Genomic DNA, 26025 nt, shown 5'->3' on the forward strand with positions numbered 1-26025 from the left:
GATTTTGCTGATCGAGTGGCAAAACAATGCGCCATGGAGCAGATGCGAATAAATCCGAAGCGGGGTGGGACTGGAAACAGCTGCCAACTTAGGATGTTTGAAGAAGTGCCTACCTGGGATGAAGTGAGAAAATGGCAGCATGTGGCGCCCTGGGAGGAGAAAGAGAAGTGGAAGGAAGAAGGTTGTAAACCAAGACGTGAGGATGGTGTCATTGTGGGCCCGAATGGTATGGCTGTGTTACCCAGACAACTACTTGCCCCAATGGCCAGACTGATACATGAAGGATCACACATCGGTAGGGATGCCATGGTTCTGGTATTTCAACAGACTTGGTACAACAAGAAATTCAGGAAGGTAGCAGAGTCCCTTTGCCAGAGGTGTCTGCCATGTCAACAGTTCAACGCTGGCAAGAGAACAGAGGTTGAACTGATGAAAATTGGGAGATCAGGGGGTCCCTTTGTGAGAATACAAATAGATTTCATTACCATGCCCCGTTGTGAGGGAAAGAGATATGTCCTTGTCATTGTCTGCCTATTTTCAAAGTGGGTGGAAGCTTACCCTGCCAAACAATGCGACGCCATAACAGTAGCCAAGTTATTGCTGAGAGAGCTAGTACCGAGGTTCGGGGTTCCAGTCTTTATTGACTCAGATAGAGGCACCCATTTTCAGAATGAAGTTTTGGCCCAGCTTTGCCAAGCATTCGGGATCACACAAAAGCTGCACTGTGCATATCATCCAGAGGCTTCTAGAGTGGTAGAACAAATAAATGACACCATCAAGAATAGACTGGCAAAAATATGTGATTCTACTGGCCTAAACTGGATAGCTGCCTTGCCTCTTGTTCTGATGGGACTCAGAAGCATTCCAGATCGGAGAACAGGCCTGAGCCCCCATGAGATTTTGATGGGAAGAGTGATGAGACAAGCATGGGTACCAGGATACAAACTGTTAAGCATTTCTGATGATTTGGTACTTGAATACTGCAAGCAACTGGGTGACCAAGTGCGTTCTATCTCTCGCCAGATTGGGGCAGACGCCGTCGCCAACCCGACAACACCAGTTCACAAATTGGTTCCTGGTGACTGGGTTAAAATAAAGAAGCACACTCGTTCAAGTTGCCTTGCACCAAGGTGGGGAAAAAAGCGGCAAGTAATCCTGGTAACGACGACTGCTGTAAAGTGCGCCGGCGTTCCCAAGTGGATCCATGCCAGCCATACCCAGAAGGTGATACCTGACGAGGAGCCTGGAGCAGAAGGTCGTCCAGCTGAGGGGTCTGCAGACGTTGGTCCTGAAGTAGCTGACGAAAGACGATCGAGCACCAGCCCAGTGGAGGGTCCTGTAAACGTTGGCCCGGAGGTAGCTGATGACGCGCGGCCAAGCACCAGTACTGCTGAACATCCAACGGAGGCTGGTCCAGAAGTAGCTGATGACGAGCTGCCGGAAATCTGGCCAGAAGATTGGATACCCATAGTCGATCTCTCTGGAGATCCACTCAGAACAAGAGAGCGAATAAGAGAAGACAGAGAGTGGAATAGTGAGGTCGAGCAAGGCACAGGCGAAGACCCTCAGATCATTGAGATTCACATCAAGTCTGAGGACGAAGAAGAAGGTCAGACAGGGACAGATCAGGTGATTGACACACCTCCACTAACTCCTGAAATAGAAAAGGGACAGACTAGAAAAAGTGTAATAGTTCGAGCAGAAGAAAATCAAGGGATCGAAGTGCTTGAACAGGATCAGTCAGAACTAGAAGAACGTGTTCAGGACACAGAAACAGAGACATTTGAAAGCCAAACGCAAATTCAACCTGAACAAGGCCAGCTTAGTGACCAGGCGGAAGAAATAGATACAAGACCTGGGACTAGTCAGACAGGTAGGGAAGAAACAGAAACAGAAGCGCCCCCGACCAGCGAAAATAAGAGAGCATTAGAAGAAAGCCAAATCACAGTGCCAGCTAAAAGACTAAAGAAAAAGAAACACCTTGAGCCAAGGTATGTTAAGAGACTGAAATTAAGAATAAAAACAGTCCAAGAGAAACTTGCAGATCTAAGGAGAAGTCCCCGAATTGCAGAAATACCTGAAGATAGCTCCAAGAGAAGAAGTGAGCGAATAAAAAGACAAAACAAAAAATATCAGGACCCGGAGTGGACCTACTTAATCTTGGAAAATTTTGAGGAACTTGATATCACTGACGAAAGTGACGGAGAACCGGTTGCTGAGTACTCCGAAGAAGAGGAAGACGAGCTCACCTGAGTTTGCACAGAGTAAGCTATCTGTGTAAACTTGCAAAGAGGGGTTGAAAAACTTCTTATGAGCCAAAATGTCTGAGTCAAGAACGAATGGAAGGCCTAGTTGCAGTTGTTGCAAAACATGCTGCAAAGTATGTATATGTAGTATAGTTATAGTTATATTAGTTTGGATAGGACTAACAGTTTTCATTCCCTTTATGGTTAGTAAAAATACTAATATTTCCCCTACACAGATTACTGACACTGAAGAACTGACAACAGGGAGTATAGAAAGACGTGAGAAAGCACTCAGACAAACAAAACGAGACTTAGATGCATCAGATGAGGAAGGACTACATTACCACGGAATTAGGAATCAGACACACTTAAATGTTTTCGCAAACTTGTTAGTGCATTATGTAGAGACTATGGAGATAGAGGATTGCTATGTCTGCATGAAGCTACCTACTTCTGTAGCTGAAGGCGTGACATACCATCACTTGCCTCTGACATATGGAATTTCCTGTAGTATTTTAGCAAGCTTATTTTACAAAAGAGGACCGTTACAGTACTATTACTCTAACAATGACGTGATCTTTTCTGAACTTCCCATTCGTGGAAATCTGAATCCTGTACATACCAAAAGGGACGTAATACGATATATGGGAGACTACTTTCTGACTATAGGTAATATAGACATAGCTGAAGCACATAGAGACAACCTGACCTGTTCATTGCATGAACAAGAGAAAATATTTTTAAACATGGCAGAGAAAAGAAGAGAGAGTTTCCAAAGAAAGGCCAATGACAAAAGACAGAAAACTCCTAAATGGGCTGAGAACATGGAAAGCACCTCAACTGGCGAGGCAGGACCTGCTCTGTTGCTGGATTTTGAAAAGAAAGGGAAACTCTGTCTTCACCGCGAGAAGACTGATTATTATAATAACATTTTCATTGGTTCCAGTCAATGTGAGCATAATTACAAGGTAATTGGAGGTTGGGGATTCAAAAATGGGTCAGAGCCTGTGTTTCCTGGAATTTATTATATATGTGGAGACAAGGCTTATTTCAAATTGCCGGATCACTGGTATGGAAGCTGCTACTTTGGCATTGTTTTCCCGAAAATATACCATGTGAATGAAATTGCTGGAAGCAATGAAAACACTAATGGCTTAGTGCGTAGTAAAAGAGAAAGTGTAGGTGAAATAATGGGTAGTATTTTTAGTGCACTGATACCTGGAGTGGGAGTGGTTCTGAACACTCACAGAATTTGCAAATTGTCCACAGTAGTGGATGTGCTGTCTACTGATACAGCTCATGGATTTCTGCTGGTCAATACCGAAATGGTTGCGATCAGATCAATGGTTTTACAGGACAGACTTGCTCTTGACACCTTATTAGCAAAAGAGGGCGGAGTCTGCCGGATGTTGAAGGCGCAACATTGTTGCACTTACATTCCGGACAATAGCGTGCAGCTCAAAAGATATGTGAAAAACATTACTAATTTGGAAAGGGAACTCAAACCACTCGAGGTTGACAGTGCCTGGAAGAGACTAGTTGATGGTCTCTCAAATGTAGGTCACTGGTTTGCTAACTTAGGTAGAAGCTTATTGTTCAAAGTACTGATGCCAATTGGAATTATAGGTCTTATCCTATTTTTCATATTCGTCTGTTGCAAATGCCGAAGGCATAATAAGAAGTATCAGGTGAATGCAAGAGGAGTGAAACGGAATGCGGATGAACTTGAATTGGAGGAAATAAATAATCAGATTTACAAAAGGGTGAAAAATTCTCACCCTACCAAAAATGAGAAGGAAAAATTAAATCGAATGTTGGAAGAGATAGAGTTGTACAAGGTGTGAAAGAAAGTTGGCATCTGGTTCCATCTATGTGTGATGATAGTAAATATCATCAAAGAGGGGATTGATAGAGCAAGATTTCGCATCGCGACTTGCTCGATTCATGAACCTCAACTTGTCATAACCTCATAACAAACGTACGTTATTATTAATATCTTTATTTTGGATACGCGTGAAAGGTAGCGAAGCTTGCTTAGGTGTTCTACTAATACGATTAATCCGTGTCCCTAAAAATGGCCGCTGCTTGTCTTTTCACTTTTACGCATGCGTGAGTCACACTCACGTGACTCTACGTAGAGGTAGTTCTGGAGGGAAAGGGGGGCGCATGCGTAATACGCAGCTTTCGTGATAACGTGGTGATGCCCGTGCAGTTGCTCTCGTGTCCATGTATATATTACTAATGTCTAATTGCATAGTATATTTTTCTGATGATGAATCTGAAGTACAAAGTCACGACATGTAATACAAATCATTTATTTCTATGTATTAATTTGTTTTCGCTTACTTTTCATGTATCACGGGAAATGGGGGTCCAAATGGGTCATGAGCCATTTTGAAGGTCCTTTCTGCGCAGGAACCAGGAGCTCAATGCCTGCCGATTGATCCGGCCCCCTGGTTTCAGGACCCCAGCGCGACTCGGCGCCGCCGATAATACTCGGCTCCGAAGGTACAAGCGGACAAAGACACTACTCGTCTGCCGCCACTGGACCCTCGAGAAATTCTGATTAATGTACACTGGTTGAAGCGGACTCAAGATATTTACTCCTTCCCGCCTTGGACCCTTAAGAACCCTTTACTGAATTACTGGTACAAGTGGACACAAGGAATTAATCCTTTCCCGCCCCCCCACCTCCAGAACTCTATTTGGATTTCCGAAAAATTTCGGAAATTCTAATAACACGGAATAGATTATTCCACTGTTCCTGTTTCTACCCTCTACCCGCTCGCCCTTATTTGAGCTTGCTAACTGCCTCCCTGGCTAAAGAGGCTAATAACTAAAAAGGCAACCATTTTCTTGTCCTGATGATGGACCCCATTATTTAACAAGGGGGTCCGAAACGTCGTCGACCCAATTTGTACCATATACCTGTGAAAATGTACAAAATGAAACATTGTAATGGTACCTATAAGTAATCTCTCTGTCCAAAAACTGGAACCCTATAGAGATTGTTGATTTTGCCTTGTAAAAGCCCTTTTGTGTATGTCTCTGTCTGTGCACGGTCGTGGTTTGGGTACAGGCTTGTGCCCCACGCACGTGAACTGTTGAAGGTGTTATTCTGTTTTGTATGTCCTCATTTAAAATATAAAACTTGGAAGACCACTGCCCGGCTGGGTATGTCTTTATCAATATAGAACTGACTGAGTCTATATTCATTTTTTCAATCATCCAATTCCCTGCCAGGGACCATTGTTGTTTCTACATGATTAACTTCCCCGAGGTCCCTCGCTGTTACCAATTGGGGTCCCCTTGTTGTTTAAATAGATGCTCCAGATGCAAGGCCAGAGACAAACTTGGACCGTGGAACTCAGTCAGCTGGCAGCCACAGTCGAGATGCTCCTGAGAGAATTACCTCTGACCCAGGAGGATGAAGCCAAATGTCCCTATGTTGTTAGAAATGTATAAGTTTCCATTGTATTCTCTGCGACTTCTCGTGGGAACCCCAATCTTGCTAGGCGGCACCCTAGGATGCTAAGTAGGGCTTGTAATAGTCTGTTCTGATTGGTGTGTTAACCAAATCCTACCTTAGGACCAATTGAAATTTGGGGATTCTGACACTTTGCAACATTGGGGGGTGGTACCTTGTCCCAAAACAGTATATCTAGCCTAGGTTCACCTAGGGAAATTGTCCGACTTGTCTGAATAGCTGACCTGTCACTGACCCAACGCACTCAATAGGTGACTTGATACAGAGGAGCTGCGGAGCTCTCTGTCCGAAATTTGACCATAGACTCTGAAGGTTTTACTGAACCTTAAGTGCTGGCGAAGCACTTTGCTGGGGAATTCGCTGACCCAATCGGGGTCCTGATCGATAGCTGCAGAGAGGGTGGAGCGCAGGCGTTGCTTCCGAACTGCGGGTGCTGGTCGTATCCTGGTGGTCCTGTCCTGATCCTAATCTGAGGGTTTCCTGTCCTGTCTTGGGGGTCCATTTCTGCACCTGCTGTCCATTGAGGGGTATCCTTCCTTGAGGGTTTCCTGTCCTTAACTGACCCGTGGCCAGGGTTTGGTTTTTCACACCAGTCTAGGTAAATATTGCTCTAAATCTCTTGAAACTGCACCTTTCTATTTTTCTGTCTTTGCTTCAATAAAGACATACCTTTGCACGTGAATTAATTTTCCATGCTTTTTCCTGCAACCATTGCATTTCATAAAGTCATTTGCATTTGATTTCATAGCGTGTTCCTATGTTACCCTACCTTTTAGAAATCATTTTCTGTATTGCACCTTGCAACTTCCTGATATGGTCTTGGTTTTTCTCTCGTAAACTGGCTAAAAGTAACTCAGATTTATAGCGTGTTCACTTTGCCCCTTATCTTAGTTTCCCTCTCCCTTAGCAGGTTCCCTGTCGCACGAGCACTCTTCTGATAAAACTGTATGACTGCCCTTTATTTGAATTTAAGATAAACTTTCAAAACTTCCAGTTGTCCGTGGTCATTTCAATGAAAGAAAGTAATTTTATGTTGGGTTTTGTATTTTGCTGCCTTTCCTTTTACAGCTAGCTCCCTGACCCATTGTGGTCATAGGTACCCGTAAAAGTGGATGGTAAGTCGGGTACACTAGAAAGAATCGAAAGGAATCCCACAATTATTGGTAGTAGATTGTGTGGTCATCTGATCAATGTATATGATAAAGTGAAGTATATGGGCCCGAAGCCAGAAGTGGCGAAATTATTGGTCGGGTGACCCGCGATCTCTAGCACTTTGCTAGTGGATGCCTGCACCACCAAATTCTCTGGTCTAAGATCATGGATAAGAAAGGCTGGGTAGCCCAGTGCAGGATGATGCCGATGCGAAACCTGCGAAACAGGTGGACTGGAACATAGTTTAACCCAAGTGCCAAAAAGTGTGTCCGTAAAGGCCTCATTAAATGGCAGTAGAGGTTCTGTAGGGGCCTGACCTAGCTGAAGTGCCTCAGTTAAAAATGAGCCTTGAATTCTATATTAGGGAGCTGCAACTCTAACTTCCACCACCCTCCGATAAAATCCTGCGAAGGAGGCGCTTTCTTTTGTAGCAGGACCACAAACTCGGGGTGCACAGGGACTAGTCTCTGAATTGACTCTAATGGAGATTTGTTTTTTTTTCCAAACTTTATTTATTATGTTTTTCAGTGTACATCTCCAGTATAGTAAATCCAGCAAGGTACAAAGTTACATTGTAATCACTCAAGTCATGGAAAAAATCCTCTTAACAAATCTAGCAATCAAGCAGATGCCTAACAGTAACAAGGATATTGTAGTCCCCATTTGCCCCATGCGTAGTCATTGTGTAGTTACATGTCGCTTAAATCGTAATGAACTCAGTGAAAACTCCCTCCACCCCCCGTCCCCCACCCTTCCCTCAACTCTCCCCAACTCTACCCCCCTCCCGCCGCCGAGTCCGCAACTCCCCCCTGTGTGGTCTGTGTTCCTATCTTATGACTCTAATGGAGATTATGAGCAGACCAGAAGGCATGTTATTTCCCACATACCCTTATTGAAATTGATGACGGACGGTAAGGGGCAGATTCCCAATGTAACTTTTTATATTTTTTTCTTGGGCTTGCAAAAAGACTTCAACTGCGGATGCAACTGCAGCGAAGATCTGCAGTGGGAATTACTTCGGGAGCAGGATTGGGACCTTCCTTTCGTCTTGGACCTGTCGCGATGAAGAGTCTTTTTGTGTTTGCCAATATAAAGTTTGGCCTCGAGGTCGTGTATGGTGGATGACAATCCCTACAGTGGTTTGAACCGTATTGTTTTAGGGGGTGATATTTTCCCTTGCTCACTTGTACATTATAGCCTGCAAAATAGCTGGATACCTTTCTTCCTCCACACAATTGCTATAAAAAAAATGACACTCCTGCAGACATACTACGCAGTGCCTAGGACTCCTTATCATGGGTCAGTATTACTTCCTATTGGACACAAATGATGCGCGGTCTGTAGGGAGCAAAAAGGGTGAGATGTGTTATTTTGTAAAACACAATTCCCAATAAAGAAATCATTGATAAAGCAAGTGGACACACAGTTGATTGAAAGCGGAAACATTTTTTTCAGGAAAGGTGAAAAAGGCAGAATACTGTGGTCAGTTATCCTGTTCACAAAAGTTAGGAAAATTAACTGAGGTTTCAGCAGACGACGTTGTGCATTTTGGGGAAGTGCTGACTTCGATAGAAGAGCATTATTCATTTTCAACTCTTTCAAGCAATTTAGCATAATTACCTTCCATTGATCCATTTCTCATTTAGAGAAAAGAGAGCTAGATTCCAAAATAAGCTATCTTTTCTTCAATCTAGTTTAGATACGGCTTCGAGAAAACCGATTGCTGGCTGAAATGCAGCATGATACTTCTCAGTTTACAGCACTAACAGGGAGTTCAATATTTACTGCTATGCTTTGGAATTTGCAAAGCTATGTACATTTTGTAAAATTGACATATCATGTGAATAAATAATTACATTGAACAATGCAGAAAAACAGAAGGGATAGAAATGGCAATGTTAAAAGGAGGAACAACAGAGGCAGAGGAAGAGAAGAAATGGAGGAAGAGGAGAGCAGCTGGAGATGAAAGATTATAAGATGTAGGTCAGGAACGGGCATAGATGAGAGGAATGGAAAAGTCACAAGAGTGGACTGCTGGTGAGTAATGAGAGCATGAAGTGAAGACAAGGGGAAGAAGGACTAACAATGGGAGACTGAGAAAGAGAAACTGAAGTGATGGCATTGGAAGCAATAACTAACTTGTGATAGTGTCTACATAATTGCCAAACTGTTTGTGAACCAGAAGCTCTTTACCCACAAATATTACCTGTTCTTCTGCTATCTATATCCCATCTTGTCCTAGGTTTTACCATCTGCCTATTTTTCTCTTTCCATCTCACACTCCTTTCATCAGAGGCACCCATCACACTTTCTAACTACCCCATGATTCACCATCGCTCCTCCTGCGCTACACCTTTTTATCAGAGGAGATTCTCATGCCTTCAACTCAGAGTTCTGCTGCCACTCTTCCACTGGATTCTCATTCACCATGACACACTTTCCCAAGCAAACCATATTGATTGCTCCATCTCACACTGCTTTTGGTCCCCGGTCTACTCAGGCCCTTCTGGAAACAATCAATATGCAAGATTCACCTTGGCGTTGGTGGCGATACCTCCACCTCCCATTCCTTCTGGCTTCTATGCCCCACTAAGTCAGCAGTTGATGTCTCAGATGTTGGGATGACTGAAACAGAGTCTTTGTCTTTTAAGACCACCTCCTCAGCTAGGGGTCTAGTCTTTAAGGACCGATGCCCTTGGGCTAGGGCAGGTGGTGGTTTTCCATCTTTTGGTGCATCTTTGGGAGGCACCTCAGCTTTCGTCAGCTCCTGCAAAGAGTTTTTAAACATTAGTACCATGCAGTATTGACATCTATTTTCTTCATAACGGGCATATCAGAAATATTCTGCTCAGAAACAGGACCTCAATTTGCGAGCATAAGATCAACTGCTTCTCTTCAGTGACAAGACCGAATTCTTTGGGGATTAGCCCACAACTTGCTTTTGGTTAGATAAAGGACTACAGCATCCTCGGAGAAGTGTGCACAAGTTAGAATCATAAAGAACACAATTTAGAGATGAAGTGGAGCACAGGTGCAGAACGGCCACCGGGGCTGCAGGAGTTTACTGCTATGAAGAACCCAGTGGGTAACAGCGGGCCATCATATTTGGAAGGTGGGTTCCACAAAGTGTTCTAGGTCACAGGGTGGAGTACCCAGTGTTGATGAGGGTTCTTCAGTGCTGCTTTCTCTACAGAAAAAAACCCTGGGATAGGTTCAAGTCTGGTGTGTAGAACCATACTAATTGCTCTCCTATGACGTGTTCTATTGACTGAAGTGCCCCTACCCCCAACCCGTTCCACCCCCCTGCCCCCCGTGCCAACTCATATCTTAAATATAATGTTGAAGAGAGGAAGATCAACCCAAAGCATTCTGCATTGATTTCTTTCCCTTAAATTCCCAGATTCTGGATCCGTTGTACAGAATAATAGACAACTTAGACAGTGGCCTTTGCCTTTCCCCATAAGCAGCTATAATCACTGATTGAACAGAAATGTTAAACATGAACACAAAGTTCAGGGTTCAAAGGCTATAATTGGCATAAACTGTTGTACATATGATACTTAATAATGTCCAACGCGTGAATTTAAGGATTGTTACATTATTGATTCCTGTCTGCCTTCAAGGGCTTTAAATGCGAACAGTACTTAATTCTCCTCACCAACTGACATTGGTGAATACCAGAGTCTTTTGTTGAACAAAATGGTAATGGAGATAACTGTGAACCAAATTATTGTAACTGTTAAGCACAATTAGTCTTGGCATCTACATGCTGGGAATGACTAAGATTCCCTTATTAGATTAAGAGATCTGTTTGAATTGCATTTGCAGCTAGGCAATAGAAAAGGTCCCGCTAACATGCCACAGAATCCAGGAATAAAAGGTTCCAATACTCTTCTTTTACTGAACCTCTCATAACACAGTGTAGAGGGAAACACCTCCCGCAGGGGAGCCTTTCCAAGTTGCCTATTCGAGTTAAGGATAACTTTGGTCTCTCTTCCAAAGATAGTAGGACAAATACTGGAGCTTATTTCCCTTCAAAACAAGGCTACCAACAACTGGGGAAAGTGGTCTCAGATTTGGAGTTCCCTCTTTAGTTTCAAGATAACAAGGATCCATCGCAAACTCACTTTATGATTTTATAAAGAGCTTAATGGACCCTAGAGAAGATGTTTAAATGAGCCATTTTACCACTCCTAACCTACTGTCAAGCAGACGGGGAATTTAACCCATTTAAACATGCAGCCATTTTGGCCTACTGAAATATATGCTCCGAGCTTAAAAACATGTTTTTTAATTCATGCCCATCATTTTCCTGGTATATGGTGCTTAGATGCCCAGGCAGCACAGAAAGATCCTCCGCCTAATAACAAGGATAGCCTTGATCTTCTTATAATTATACCAGCCAAAACATGTTATCCAGCAGGATATAGGCACAACGTAACTAGCGGGACTGGGCCACATATAGAGGAAAGCGTGACAATATTGTATCGAGAAACAAAGACATCGTCTGAAGTACCAGCCATCTTTTTTAAAAACTTTATTTATCCATTTTGTTTTAATGAAAAAACCAGCATACAATAGTTCGTAGGCACTTTAAACACAAACTCTGTGTAGCCGAGGACGGCATGAAAAGTCATAGAATCAATAACATGGTTATCCAAGAGGAGGGTATCATACAGTACATCATAGTGGACAGTAAGCATTGAGTTAAGCACTCGTTTCATCGATCTGCCCTTGCCCCTCCACCCTCCTGACTTTCAACTAAGCCCGTTTCACTCCTGCTGGTCGCAGTATCACTCAGCTCAGTCCCTCCCTGGATGTAAGAACAGAGATGCACAATTCTCTCCGTTCTGTGAGGTCTGCCCGTAACCCCTCACCTTTGCATGTTATTTTCATGTGTTTCCTCGGCAGGTGTCCATTCCATGACATCTCTAAGCCATGTTGCTATATCTGGGCTTCTCTGCCCCATCCAAGTTATGGCCACTCTGCATCCAGCCAGGACCAGCATCAGCTGAAGGAGTTTATATGATATTTTCCGTTTAGTGGGTTTGCGTATGTGGGCAAGCAGGCATTGAAATGGCTTATCTCTTATAGGAGACGTGTGGTTGTGCACACCTTTTCAGCCAACAGGGTCCAAAACTGTCTCAGTTCAGGGCACGCCTATGCCAGGTGTAGAAAATAATTCAGAAAAGGGGGTGGTGTAGAAAATAGGCTTCCCCTGTTGAGCACAGGAGGCACTCGCCATCATTATTGTGTGAGATGTTTTGCAACTTCGTTGGTGTGAGGTAGGTGCGATGTAGAAAATTATAATGGATCAGTTTATACCTTGCATTGCAGGAGACTGAGTGTGTGAGTTCGCTAATGGCCGCCCAAGCCCTAACGTCTAGTTGTGTGCTAAGGTCCCTCTCTCAAGCAGCCCTTGACCGCAGTGACTGGGCAGTTGAATCCTGCCTCATGGCTTTAGACAGGAGTGATATCATCCTACGCTCTGCTCCAAATGTGAGCAGTAGGGTCTAAAGTGTGTGTCGGTTGGAGAATATCTGGGTATTGGGACCAGGTGACTTTAACTACCTCCTGAATCGCCCTGTACTGTAAATAATGACCCTGTCCAAGAGCGAAACTGTCACTTGCTTGTTCTTAGGTTATAAAGGTCTCTTTCGGGTAAAGATCTGTGAGGACCTCGCATCCACCGTCCCTCCAAGCCTGGAAGGACATGTGTATTTCCATGTCTCTGATAGGGGTCAGAATCCCAACAGGGTCTGGTTCTGCCCATCCAGCAAGTAGTGGTTTTTCCCAATTGTCCCCTTCTACCAGCGAGATGTATGCTGCAGCTGGGCGGCAAAGTAGTACAGGTGGAAGCATGGGGGGGCCTCCAGCCCCTCTTCTTCGTATCTACTTGTCAGGGTATTAAAGGCCTCTCTGCTGTGCCTCCCAGCCCACAGTAGTGAGATGAGTATTGTGTACAGTTGCTTGAATATTCGTGTCGGAATTGAGCCGAGTGAGGATTGAAGTGCGTAAAGGCACTTAGGGAGTATTACCATCTTAGAAACAGCAAGTCTGCCCATTAAGGACAGCGGTAGGGTGTTCCAGAAGTTCACCGATCACTGTAGGGCCTAAAGGGTCCTATCCAAGTTCAGGGCTATTAATTGGGCATTGTCTAGCACCATCTGGACTCCAAGGTATCGGAAGTGTGCTCGTTCCCATCTGTGTTTCAAGCCTGGGAGCCACCCCAAACGTGTGGCAGTCATGCCCGCCAGAGGGAAGATCAGTGATTTATTACAGTTGAGTCACAGGCCAGAGACCTCCCCGAATCTGTCCAAATGGAGCAAAAGTCTGGGTACAGCCACTCCGGGGTATGCTAGGTAAAAGAGCGCATCGTCCTCTTATAGAGAAATGATGTAGGTCGTGTCTCCTACCTAGATACCCCACTGATCCAACTCAGCTCTCATCCGCACTGCCAAAGGCTCAATGGCCGGGGCAAAAAGGAGGGGCGAGAGAGGGCATCCCTGTTGGGTGCCTCACCCTAGAACCCACTCTTCAGATCGAGCCCCCCCGTCTCACCAAGCTCATGGCTCAGTGCATAGTATTTTGACCGACCAGCGGAATCTGAGTCCCAGCCCCATGGCCCTGAGGACCTCTAGAAGGTAACCCCAGTTGACCGTGTAAAATGTCTTAGCTAGGTCTATAGACACTAGTACCATTTCCTCCTCCCAGTGTTTCACTTTCTGCATAATGTGGATTAGGCAGCACAGGTTCATCGCCGTGTTGCGTCCCGGTATGAAGCCACATTGTTCCTTGTGTACGAAGTGCAGCATATGGGGTCCCAAGGGAGAGACTAATAGTTTGCACAGTAATTTCATGTCAGCATTGATCATGGTGATTGGGCGATAGAAAGTGGGTTCACAGTGATCCCCACCCAGCTTCAGGATCATACATATTTTGCCCCGTCTCATGGTGGGAGGGAGGATTCACTTATCGAAGGCCTCCTCATATACCTGCAAGAGGGCCCGGGTCATCTTTGGTACTATCTAGATAAATACTTGGAAATTGCAAAACCATTTTAAGTAACTCTTCACATCTTTTACCTAGATAAGAGATTATAGAGTTTGCTAAACGCAGATATATCTCAAGATATCCATCTGATAAATTTTTCCTTTTGAACATCCTTTCTGATCTTTCCCTACACATTATTGTGCCTAGGTCTGATTTATAATTAGTATTCCTTAACTCTACACAACTGCATCTCCAGACATGCTGAATTATTTTGTCAAAATAATCTTATTTTCGTCAACGCTCGGTAATGTTTATGCAACTATACCGTAGCACAGTACTAGGGTTGTTGCTCTAGTTTCTCCCTCTTTTTGCCTTAATTATTTGTTATGTCACTTGCACAAAACTAATAAAAAGTTTTGAACTTGGTAACAAGCCTGCTATCCAGCTACTGCACTATATATTGATTGTCAGTGATGTTACAATAGAAGAGGCAAGCCTCATCAGGTTATAAAGAAAAAAATACAATGGCGCATCACTATCCAATCTTCATTCATCGCTTATGCTAAGGTCACAAGGGTCAGCTACAGTCACCACTCTGAAAGGATAAGCTGAGAGAACAGTCATAACAGTAAACTAAGGGCAGTGGGAGATATGAAGCAAGGAGTGAAAATGCTGAAAAAAAGTATTATCATTAGCTGTGGAAGCTGGCACACGTGGAAGTAAAGTTCAGAACAGAATTCTTGCACAGAAACACATTTTTGGTCTGTCAGGTTCAGACAAATGAATTTTGTTTGGACCCAGGACTTAACCTGTCTGGCTTAGTACAAGAAATAAAATGACTAGGGTTAGAAAACAAAAACAGTTAAAATATATTTTTTTTTAAAAGAGGGGCAGGTGGACTATTTCATCACTGAGGCGCGTACTTTCCTCTACCTTACTATTCTCTTCCTTACTAACTAACCCCTGCCTCTCGCAAAGACCAGGTTACCTTCTTTTTTGCTTGCTCTGCCATTTTCTGGCGTGCCTTGCGCAAGATCTTCGATTGACCACTTTTAGGTGCTAGCGAATGCACTTGTTCTTCTTTCAACTGTTGCAGCTCAGGGGGCAACTGGACGGTGAAGGGATTCTGTATACCCTGTTCAGCTGTGTCATCGATTACTGGGGAGGGAAAGCAGAGCATTAACCAATAACTAAAGGAGAACTCAGAAAATTCAACCAAAACGTGCATTGTGGATGGTTATTAAAAAAAAAGGTTGGCTTACATTGTTCCAAAGTCACACTTCTGATTTCTCTCTGTTAATAAAAATCATCAGGGCCTAAGGCAACCACTTGCAGCACGAACGACGAATAGGATCACGGAGGTACGCTACATACCATCCACTATCACATTTGAAATAGTGATTTAGGTTTATTTCCATGTGCTACTTCTATTTATTTGCAAGCCCGCCTTTTTGTTTCAATCATGCAATAGGAGAACTGTAATATGAACTCTTGCAAAGACCCATTGAACACGATCACTTATCAATGCCCACGGCTCTTTTTATTCCAATTCTGATGTAGATTTCTTTTTTTTTAAAAATATTTTTATTATTCATCACCAGAAAAAACAAAGTATAAACAATTAATTACTTTGACATATATATCTAATCCAACAGATATAATTCAATTAAAGCTTAGTCACTTGAAGTAACAACCGAGATGCAAAACATAATTTGAGCACAGTTTCCAAAAAAGAAGAGTTAGAAAATCTGAGCAATTTTAACACCGCCACTTATAATCCTATCAAAAATGAGCATGAGACTATCCCCTTTTAATACCCGTCTAATTTAAGTTTCCATTTTTCAACTGGGGCCCATATCCGTTTAACAAGCTGTTTTGCATTTACACCTTTTTTTTCATATAAAGCTTTCTCTAGAGTATAGATAGCTAACAATTTAGATAGCCATTGTTGAAACGAAGGAGGATTAGAGTCTTTCCATAACGTTGCAATACAAAGCCGGCTCAGCGTCATTGCAATACACAAAAATTATTAATGGGGTACGTCCTGCCCCTCCTTTGCCACCCCAGGACCATAATCTCATTAGTTAATTTAATAGAAATCTCCAATTCCTCTTTAAAGAATTCTTCCATAGCTTGTTTAAAGGGATCTAGTTTAGGACAAGACGCAAACATATGTATCGTGTCTGCCTCCATACTCTGACATCTTGGGCAGAAGATCCCACTCGTTCCCCCCCAGCGGGCTATTCTATGCGGTGTATAATATAGTTCATATAAAGTCTTGTAGTATTGTGCCTGCAGATTTGCAACCTTTAAGGTAGTATTTCCTAACCTAAGCGATTTTTCACCCTCATTCCCGACTAGATTTAATTTAGTTCTCCATTTATCAAATACCTTTCCTCTATCATCCTCGTTATACAGGCATAATGCACCATAAAGTTGAGAGATTGAACATCCCTCCTCATCTCGAACAAGTTCCATCAAGTCTACCCTAGTAAACTTACAGTTACCTGCTTGTTTTCTCTGCAGGACTGATCTTATCTGTAAGTATTTAAAGAAATCTCTCCGATCCAAATTGTATAGCTGTTGCGCAGTTTCAAATGTTATTAACCCTAATTGATCTATGATGTCTCCAATTGTTCCGACCCCGAGGTTATCCCACCGTCTCATCACTTGATCATGAAATACATCTGGCAGAAGTTTATTCATATATAAAGGGGTATAGAAGTTCATTCTCCCTAATTTAATTTTCTTCCGGATAATTGACCAAACTGAACTGACCGCACCCAACACCTTGAACTTTGTTCTTTTATAGTAGTTTAGCTCCTTAAATGTAAGAAGTCCCTTATTAGAATCCAAAACCAACAAGTCATATATATCCGGAATACCAGCATTACCCCTCCATATGTCTTTCATATTCCCACCGAGGAGTCCTTTACAATACTGAAGAACTGATGCAAAATAATATGTCTTAAAGTCAGGTACTGCAAGGCCCCCCCGTTCTTTACATAGTGCCAGCATCTTTATGGATCTTCGAGTTCTGCCCTTGGCCCATATAAAGCGATTACAATTCCCCTCTATTTCCTTAAACCACTTATTAGTCAATAATAAAGGAATCGTACGGAATAAATATAAAATCTTGGGCAGAAACTGCATCTTTATAACATTACAGCAGCCTATAACTGTTAAATGTAAATTGTCCATTCTATCTAAGTCTAGTTTTGCCTTTTTGATTATTGGGGTCAAATTTTCCTCTACAACCTTAGATAAATCGGATGTTATACTAACGCCCAAATAGACCGCAGACTCTATAACTCTCTCATCATGAATAGTAACAAATTGATTTACGACTATTTGTGTTTTCCCTTGGTTTAATTTGTACCCTGACAAAAGGCCATATTTTTTCGCCTCATTCTCGATTTCCCCAATTGCTATTATTGGTGTTGGTGATGTGATTGCTAAATCATCTGCGTATCCCAATATTTTGGTCTCATATCCATTCAATACAATTGGGCTGATATATATATATATATATAAAAAAAAATAATAATAAATGAGTCAATATAGCAAACAAAGAGTAGAGGGGAGCAGGGGCATCCTTGCCTAGTCCCACGTTCGATTTTTATTGCTTCGCTCAGTTCTCCCCCCACTTTCAGTCTGATGTTCGGATTATAATATAGGGCCTTTAATGCTCCTATACAAATTTTCCCAAAATTACATTTGTTCATTGTTGCCCACAGAAAACCCCACGAGACCCTATCGAAAGCTTTTTCAGCATCCAACAATATTAAAGACATAGGGTCTCGTGAGGCATTCGTACCATCCAGCAGCGCAAACACCCTTCTAATATGATCGGCAGTACCCCTCCCCGGTATGAACCCGTGCTGCCAGGGTGAGACTATCTTCCCGATTGTGTTACTTTTGTCACATCCTCTTTCTCTCTTATATTTCTTATCAGTTCTTCCTCTAATTTTGCTACTAGACTTATCTTCTTCCCAAGATGATCTTTTTCCTGCTTGCTCCGTCTAAGAGAGTAGCTTAGCGTTTCCCCCGTAATTCCTGCCTTCATAGCGTCCCATACTATTAGGGGCGACGCTGTGCCCCTATTGTTTTCCAGGAATTCTTTTAACCAAATTTCCATATGAGTTACATAATTTGTATCCTGTAACAGAGCTCTCTCAAACGTCCAACTAATTATACTTTTCTGTGAATATGGTATAAAGATCTCCATGGAAAGCGGATTATGATCTGACATCAATCTGGGCATTTTTTTAACTTTCACTATCGGTATCAACGAGGGGGAGATCAAGAAATAATCTAACCGAGCTGGAGTTTTATGGGGGGCAGAATAGTATGTACTACCTCCCCCTCCGTTTATATGTTCCCAAATATCGATCAGCCCATTGTCCTGCATGAGCTGTATCAGCGCTCTGTGGGTTTTTTCTCTTTACCAGTAAATCTTGCAGGATCGTCTTTCCATAGCCCGTTAAGGCCATTTATATTTAAGTCGCTACAAAGTATAATGGGGAGAGGCCAGTTGGGTAATTGAGAATTTATATGACTTAGGGTTTCCGGGTCATCATCTGTTGGTGCATAAATAGAACATAAAGTAAAATTAAAGCTTTGAATTTGGCATTCCGTTAGGACCCACCGCCCGTGTCTATCTACCTGTTGCTTTTTTAATGTAATCCTATTTCCCTGTGCTAATATTGCAACCCCACGTGTTCTAGTGCCCTGAGTCGTGCAGGTCAATACTTTATACCCCAATTGTTCCAATAGAGTTTTCTGCGAAATCTCTATATGCGTCTCCTGGACACAAATTAAGTCAGCTTGCAGTGTTCTAAAATAATCTTTCAAATCCCTTCTTTTTCATGCATCGTTTAGTCCACTCACATTAATTGTGACTATGCGTATCATTTTTCTTTTTCTTCTTTTTGCCTTTATCCCCCTCTATTCTAATTCCTTTCCTTCTCTGGTGATGATTTTTTCCCCCATATTTCCTCTCCCGAAGATCCACCCATCCCCCCCTCCCCTTGCCTCCCCTTGAGGCATCCTGGGTCCTGCCGGATCCAGGTGTGGGCGCCCGTTGATCAGTACGCCTCAGTGCACGCCCCCCCCCCCCAGCCCTGCGTCACTGTAATATTTCCTTACAGAAAAAAGTCTTTGAGATCAAGGTTTTCTTTTTTTTTCCCTCCCCCCCTCTTCCCTTCCTTTTTCTTCCCTTTTTTTTTTTTTTACTCCTCCTGCTAAAGTTTTCATGTATTATTTCATGTGTGAGTAGCGATTAATATATATATATATTTCCCCCCCCGTTATTTTTCACGGGCAAAATGTTTTTAATATGATACTTATTGTTTGAACCACAAAAAAAAAAGAGAAATTAGTTCTTGCTCATATTCCAGTTCTATTTTTTTAAAGTCTCAGAGATTTCTTTAAGATAATTTTCTGCTTGTATTTCACTAGTGAAGCTCCGGGTCGATCCTCTGAATATTATTTTCAGTCTTGCCGGGTTTTGTAAATATACTTTAGCACCAATCTGTTCAAAAGGATTGAATAGCTGCCTCAGCCTCCATCTCCTTTCCACGGTTGCGTGGGCAAAATCTGGTCTAACAAAATATGTACTACCATTATATTCTTTCTTGCTTGTAGGACGAGCTAGATCATATATAGATTCCCGAAGTAAGAAATTTCCAAAAAATACCAACATTGCCCTTTGATATTTAGATTGGTTTTGCGTTTTATTAGATTGAGTTAGGGGAAAACAATGAGCTCTTTGAACTTCTCTTTCTAGTTCCCAGGTTTGCAATTCGGGGATAGATGATTTAAGAAGTTTAATTATATACCCCCTTGGGTCGTTGTCTTCAACGCCTTCTGGGAGCCCCAGGAATCGCAGATTATTCCGCCTTGCTCTGTTTTCCTGTTCCTCAGCCTTTATCATTAGGTCCTGTATAATTCCTTCTTGCTTTTTTTCCTGTTTTTGCAAATTGGTGACATCCTTTTCTAGATGGTCAGTTCGTTTCTCAACTGATACCATCCTTTCAGAAATGGCCAGACAAGTGCTGCCCACCTTATTTACTGCCCCTTGTAGCTTTTGGATAGCTAGGTGATGCTTTTGAGTGTCTGTTTTGACATCTTTGTGTAGTTTCCTTATTGAGGTCAATATTTCTTTCAGAGACGGCTCGTTTATTTCTCCTGCCTCATCGTAATCAGAGATGTCCGCTGTAGATTCCTCCCCGCTTTCTTGAAACATCATTGTTCCCCTTGATTTTTTAGGTTTTACATTTTTCCGAGGGTTGGTCGGTTCTGGATTGCTTCCTTGATCGGTGGTTTCCTCATAAGTAGATTTATTTAGTCTTTTATTCCTTATTCTTCTTTTCTCCAATTTTTTCCTCGGTGTGCTTCCTTGTCCAGGATCACTCTCTTTCCTTATACCAGAACGACCTGATATTTCCTGGGTTGATGCATCTTGGTCTTGACCTTTGTTAAGGCCGCTTGGCTCACTAGAAATCGAGATCCCAGTTTCATATATGTCTACATCAGATTGATCTGAGTGTGTATCAGTTCCTAGTAAAGGTAGTTTATTAGGTGGGGGATTCAGGGTTACTTGTCCATTAACCATCGGGTTAAGTCTTTCATTTGCCCCGTCCAGTTTTGTTGGCTCCTGGGTTATTACCGCCTGACTTAGCCCCTTATTTGCCCCCATTTTGGACACTGGACTAAAGATGCTTAGTATACTAGGCTGCGATGCAGTTGGATCTCCCGTCGCCTTAGCATTTGCTTTTAATTCTTTGATGGTTTGCAGACGTTTTGCTTTTTTTAACATTAATTCCATCTCTTCAGTATCCTCATGGACTTTCTCTTTCTCTTTCTCCTTATGTTTCTCTTTAGTTTTTTCTTTCCTTTTATCTGGTTCTATGCCATTGCCTTTAGCAGCCTGTCTGTCAGTTTTCTTTTCCTTTTTGAATTTTTCATTGTCCACATGTTGCTCTCTGTAATTCAGGATTTTAGCTTTGTCCTTGTCTTTATCTCTCTCTAGGCCCCTTCCGTTGCCTCTGCCATCCTCCTTCCCCTTCTCTTTCTCCTTAGCTTTTGCTCTTTCTTTCCCTCCATCTATCCCTCCATCTTGTTCCTTATTTTTTGCATCTTTGGCTTTGGTGCCTCTAGTTTCTCGTCTTTGCGGCATTGGTTTCAGTGCATGGTCATTATCCACCTCTTGTACTATCTTGTTAAGTTCGTTAGGTTCAGGCTCCGCATTCCATTGTGCTCCCAGGGTGTTTGGTCGAAGCATAGATATATCAGCGACCGAGCTTTGGTCATGTAATTCACATAGCTCCTTTTGAACGCTCTCTGGAAGATTCTCCATCCTTTCTGTGTCTGTTTCGTTCATCTTCCCTATCGCTTTTTGCCATGTAGTCTGTTCGTTGTTCCTGCTTTCGTCACTTTGCTTAGTTGGTTTTACCTAGGTTGCATATGGAAAGGTTGATTCCTGCCCTGAGTTTCTCAGTTTTACCAGTTTTGGTACGTTTGTAATATCCCAAATATTCAGAATTATATGTCGATCACGCCCTTTTTCTTGGCGGTTAAGCTGACACAGAGGACACAGAGGATCCAGAAAATCAGATCTGCTTGTACCACCTTCAGGATCTTTTTTATTTCGTTTTGTTTGTGGCTGCTGCCTACCTCCTTGTGGATCCTTGACAGCTCCCTGGGTCGCTATGACTGTTACTGTTACCTCTATGGTCCTTTTAGCACGTGGTAGATCGAATTTAATCTTCTTCCCACCGAGCCGCTTTCGTACAGCAATGTTACAAATGTTTAGATGCCTATAATGGTGTTTTTGGAATTTCCATCGAGGCTCTTCTCGCATTATAGAGTGAGAGAAAAAATTATGTGGATGTGGGGCTTTAAGAACAAAGTCCGTTTTTTAAAAAGTTTTCTAAGCACAAATAGCCACTGTCAACCTCCGACCAAGTGATTGGCAGACAAGACCGTGACAGAAAACAGACCCCTTCCAGGCTCCCGGCTGACCTGAACAGAGCAGCAGAGCAGCAAAGCAGAAATAAATGTCTTTTTTTTTTAGCGCTTTTACACGTCCTTGCTATGAGTTTATTACTTGCAGCTCTGTGGTTTAATTCTGCCTGACACGTCTCTGAGCTCAAAGCCCCAAGTCTCCCCCTCTCGTGCTCCCAGCTGCCAGTGCTAATGCTTTTGATGAGAGGCCGGGTGAATCCGCGCTATCGCAGCCGTCAGAGATCCATCATAGAAATCCACAAGTGTGTGCTCCTCACCTTCCACCTTGCCGACCCATAAGACAGCGTGCTTGCAGTTGCTGAACATTAATTAACAAGAGGAAACAGCAAAATAACGTGGGAAGAGCGAGGGTAAAAAGGCAGTCGATGATGTCTACAAGTCTTTAGCTTTCCCTCCTCGATAGAATGCCAACGATTTGCGTTGGTCCAATTACCTCCACACAGCCACACAGCATCACACAGCTTCACACAGTAGCTGCGGCTGACTCATAATGAATGAGCTTTCCTTTTTGGCAATGTTTTTGGCAATGTTCCCCTTCGTTAGTTCTCCAACCAAGTCATCCGCTCATCTGCTACTCCGTGCTCGAGGAAAAAGCTATTCCAGTCTGCTCCGATTTATTTCATTTAATTTCTCCCTTGATTCTCCCTATGCTCTCACGCAGAGCTTCCAGGGGTAGGAGAGAACTCAGTCAGCGACTACTCCTACTGACGCCTGATGTAGATTTCTAAATTGAAATACAATTTTTAAATTGCCATACTATTAATATCTTTCAGTTAATAAACAACTTTAATACGCAAAAGTCCCACCTCAACAAGAACTCACACGCCCTGGGACAGATTTGTTTTAGGTCGTAAACTATTCAAAATGCCTCCTTCAGCCTACTAGCAGAGACAACAGGATTATGTCCTGTTGTTTTCATTTTGTTCATACCACCTATTCGTCAGATGAGGGTTTCCTCCAGCTTTTAACACTTTCTGAAACTAAAGTGAGGTAGTTAATGTTTTTCTATCATTTTGTTCAATTATCTGGATAATACTATATAGGCTAAAACATGCACCCAGAGGGCACCTTAAAGGTACCCCCTGAAAACCTAGCAGCCTCTAGTTTGCTGGCCGACTAGTGTTGACTACCCTGCCACCACAGACAGGTTTCTGACTCCCTGCAGGTGAGAGCCTACGCTCTCTGAAGCCAGAAGCAATGTCTGCTCTGGCCAGAGTTGTTTTCACCTCCTCCAAGCAGGATGGCTAAGCAGTCAGCATATCAAGGCAGGAGGATTCAAAGGCCTCTGTCGCCTTTGATATGTGACCACAGCTTCCCTAGACAGGTTGAAATGCCAACACCCCCAGCCCTGGGCCCATTTGGCACTAGGAAAGGTGGTAAATTAGATATGCAGGGAGGCATGGTGCACTACCAGGCCTGTCACATCCTTATGGTAGGCTGCCTGATGTACCCCCTTTAGGAAAATTCCACCATCTTCGGGATGGCAGAATTAGGAACTCTGAGACAGGGCCATACCTACGTCCCATAGGAAATGGTCATATAGGGGTGTAATGACTGCAAGGGTAAGTAGGCCATTGGCTACCACCCTTCACTCCCCTTAGCGCCCATAAATCTTGTATTTAGGGGCACCCCTGGCACCAGGAAAGAAGATTCTGTCAACCTAAGAAGGGCACCGAAGAGCAACAACTGAGAAGCAGCAACTGACTTGGCGCCAACCCAGCCAACCTGCCTGCTTTGCCAGACAAAGGCACAAAGACGACTCACCCTGCAGCTGCATTATCTCCAAAAGCCTGGGAGGACTGTCAGCACTTCAAGGAGAAATCAGCATCTCCTGTGGAGTAGCGGAGCGACTTCCCTGCATCCTGCAGGCACCATGAACAACAGTGAGGACTCCATACCGTGAAAACATGCCACTGGAAATAACCAATGCACCAGTGCCCCCAATCCTGAGTCGAAGTGGGCCAGCAGCTCCAAGTGGTCCTGAGACCCTCCAGAGTCAAACCCCACCTTGGGTTTGTCCAGGTTGAACTAGTTGCCAACTGCAGCCTCTTTTTGCAGGCTCTAGTAATCGCGAGTGACTCCTGCAGCACAGACCCGACACCTAAAGACACCACTGCACCCGAGCCCTACAGCCTGAGGAGAAGTGGACCGACTGTGTCCCTATGTGCCAGAGCATTTCAAGGATCAAGCCCCGCCCCCCTGTGGGTTCAACCGGACTGGCCACACAGACCAAGCTTGCAGCCTTTTTTTCCTCAGGACAGTTTCCCATTACATTTAACGGGGCACCCGGCGCCGTAAAGCACCTCTGCAAGCAGATGCCCCAGAGGCTACCGAGATGACCTGTTGGTGCTGCCCCATACTTATCTTATCTCCAGAAAACTGGTCCTGTAAGTCGCTGTTAAGTACCCATTTGCAGTATATGTGTTTTTCACCCATATGATAACAATACAGCATTAGAGACAATATAAGTGTATTTACCTGTTTTGTTCAAAAATGCTATTTTAAAAAAAAGCACTTACCCAATAACAAAGTTCTTGGTGACTAAAATTATATAAAAATATGTGCTATTTTTCTAAATTGGTGTGGATCTCCTTATTGACTGTGTGTATTATATATTGACTGTGTGTGTGCAACAAATGTCTAACACTCCTCCTTGATAAGCCTAAGGCTGCTCAACCACACTGCCACAAAAAGAGCACCCTGGCATTGTTAAAGCAAGCCCTGTCCACTAATAAGGGATACCTGGAGTCTCTACACAATATACCTCTTTTTGGTATATTATATAAAGAGCCAGCTTCCTACACCCCACATTAGGGGATGTTGGAGTTCTGGTTCCGTCAGCAGTACACCTTTGGCCCGCTTTTCCGCAGATATTCGCGATATGACACGCTCCAGTTTACAGTGACATTATTGCATCTTTATATGTGATATAAATGGGCTTAATAATAAGTTTAAGCAGGCAGACATGCTTAACTATGCTAAAAGGTTAGCCCCAATGGCATCTTGCTTCAAGAGACACACCTGTTGAAAAACAACTGTAATTTCTTGGATACACCCAGGTGTACCATGCTAGTTACACTAAGGGGGCGGCCATCCTTATGTGAAGATTCATTACACTGATTGCCTTGACTCTCCACACAAACTCGCATGTTCAGATTGTAATATGCGTTCGTTCACTGGAGGGACACACTGGTATATCATTTGTGTTTATATACCTGACATTGACAGAGTACTCCCTGTCTATGTTGGCCACCCACTTGGCACAGATACCACTTAGAGCCTTGATTGTCAGGGCAGAGGGGGTGAATTTCAACATGGTAATGAACCCAACACTAGATATTCTAAGTGGCAGGAGAACACCCAGAGCAATTCCCCTCACAGCATGAGTGGATTCACCAGGATTCTATGACGTGTGTAAGAAGTGGTACCCAACAGAGAGGCATAACACCTTTTCCCACTCACATTCCAATCTCCCATTTAGATCACTTTTTCAAGCCCACAACGGCATAGAGTTGCACTACAGGAGGGGCCCAATAATAGAGAGAGTGGTTAGGAGACTAAATGCCTTGTGGCTCAATGACAAGAAGTTTGCTAATAAGATTAGAGACAAAGTCACCTCCAATTATGACAACAATGTCAGAACAGTAGATGCCATAGGCACCCTATGTGAGGCATTCAAGGCAGTGGTTCAAGGCCAAATTAAGACATTGATAACAAGAGTCAAGAAAGATAAAAACAGTGAGACAGACTCCCTAGAGAGGGAAATTCAGAAGTTAGAGAATAAGGCCACTCAGTCAAGAGAGAAGGGGTATTCTTAAGCAAATGGCAGTGGTAGAAGAACACCTCTGGCAGGTCAGCGTAGGTTAAGTCAGGTTTTTTGGGCTGGCCACCCAGCACAGTCTCTATGAGTGTGGAGAGAAAGCAGGCAAATGTTATATTAGTTGACTAAGTGAGACTTGGAGTTTCTTGTGACCCCCACACACCCCTCTCCTCACTGAGGTCCTCCGAAGTTGGTTAGGGACACCGCCACAATTGTAAAAGTATTTCTTGACTACTATCCCTCGCTCTAAGTTACGTGGACCCTTCCCCCTGCTCCACCCCAACTTCCATCTCACCCCT

General features: G+C 43.3%; 1 protein-coding gene across 4 annotated transcripts in view; it reads right to left on the reverse strand.

Annotated features, from left to right (window-relative positions):
- STK36 (serine/threonine kinase 36) overlaps positions 1–26025 on the reverse strand; it is a 272812-nt gene that overhangs the window by 150002 nt on the left and 96785 nt on the right. For all 4 annotated transcript variants that reach the window (XM_078652681.1, XM_078652680.1, XM_078652678.1 and 1 more), the window contains exons 7-8: positions 14867–15036; positions 9420–9652 (exon numbers count right to left, since the gene is read on the reverse strand). In XM_078652681.1, coding sequence (XP_078508807.1) covers positions 9420–9652; positions 14867–15036 — 403 coding nt within the window. The remainder of the gene's footprint in view (positions 1–9419; positions 9653–14866; positions 15037–26025) is intronic.

Source organism: Lissotriton helveticus, chromosome 7 (assembly GCF_964261635.1).
Source record: "Lissotriton helveticus chromosome 7, aLisHel1.1, whole genome shotgun sequence".
NCBI classification, from domain to species: domain Eukaryota; kingdom Metazoa; phylum Chordata; class Amphibia; order Caudata; family Salamandridae; genus Lissotriton; species Lissotriton helveticus.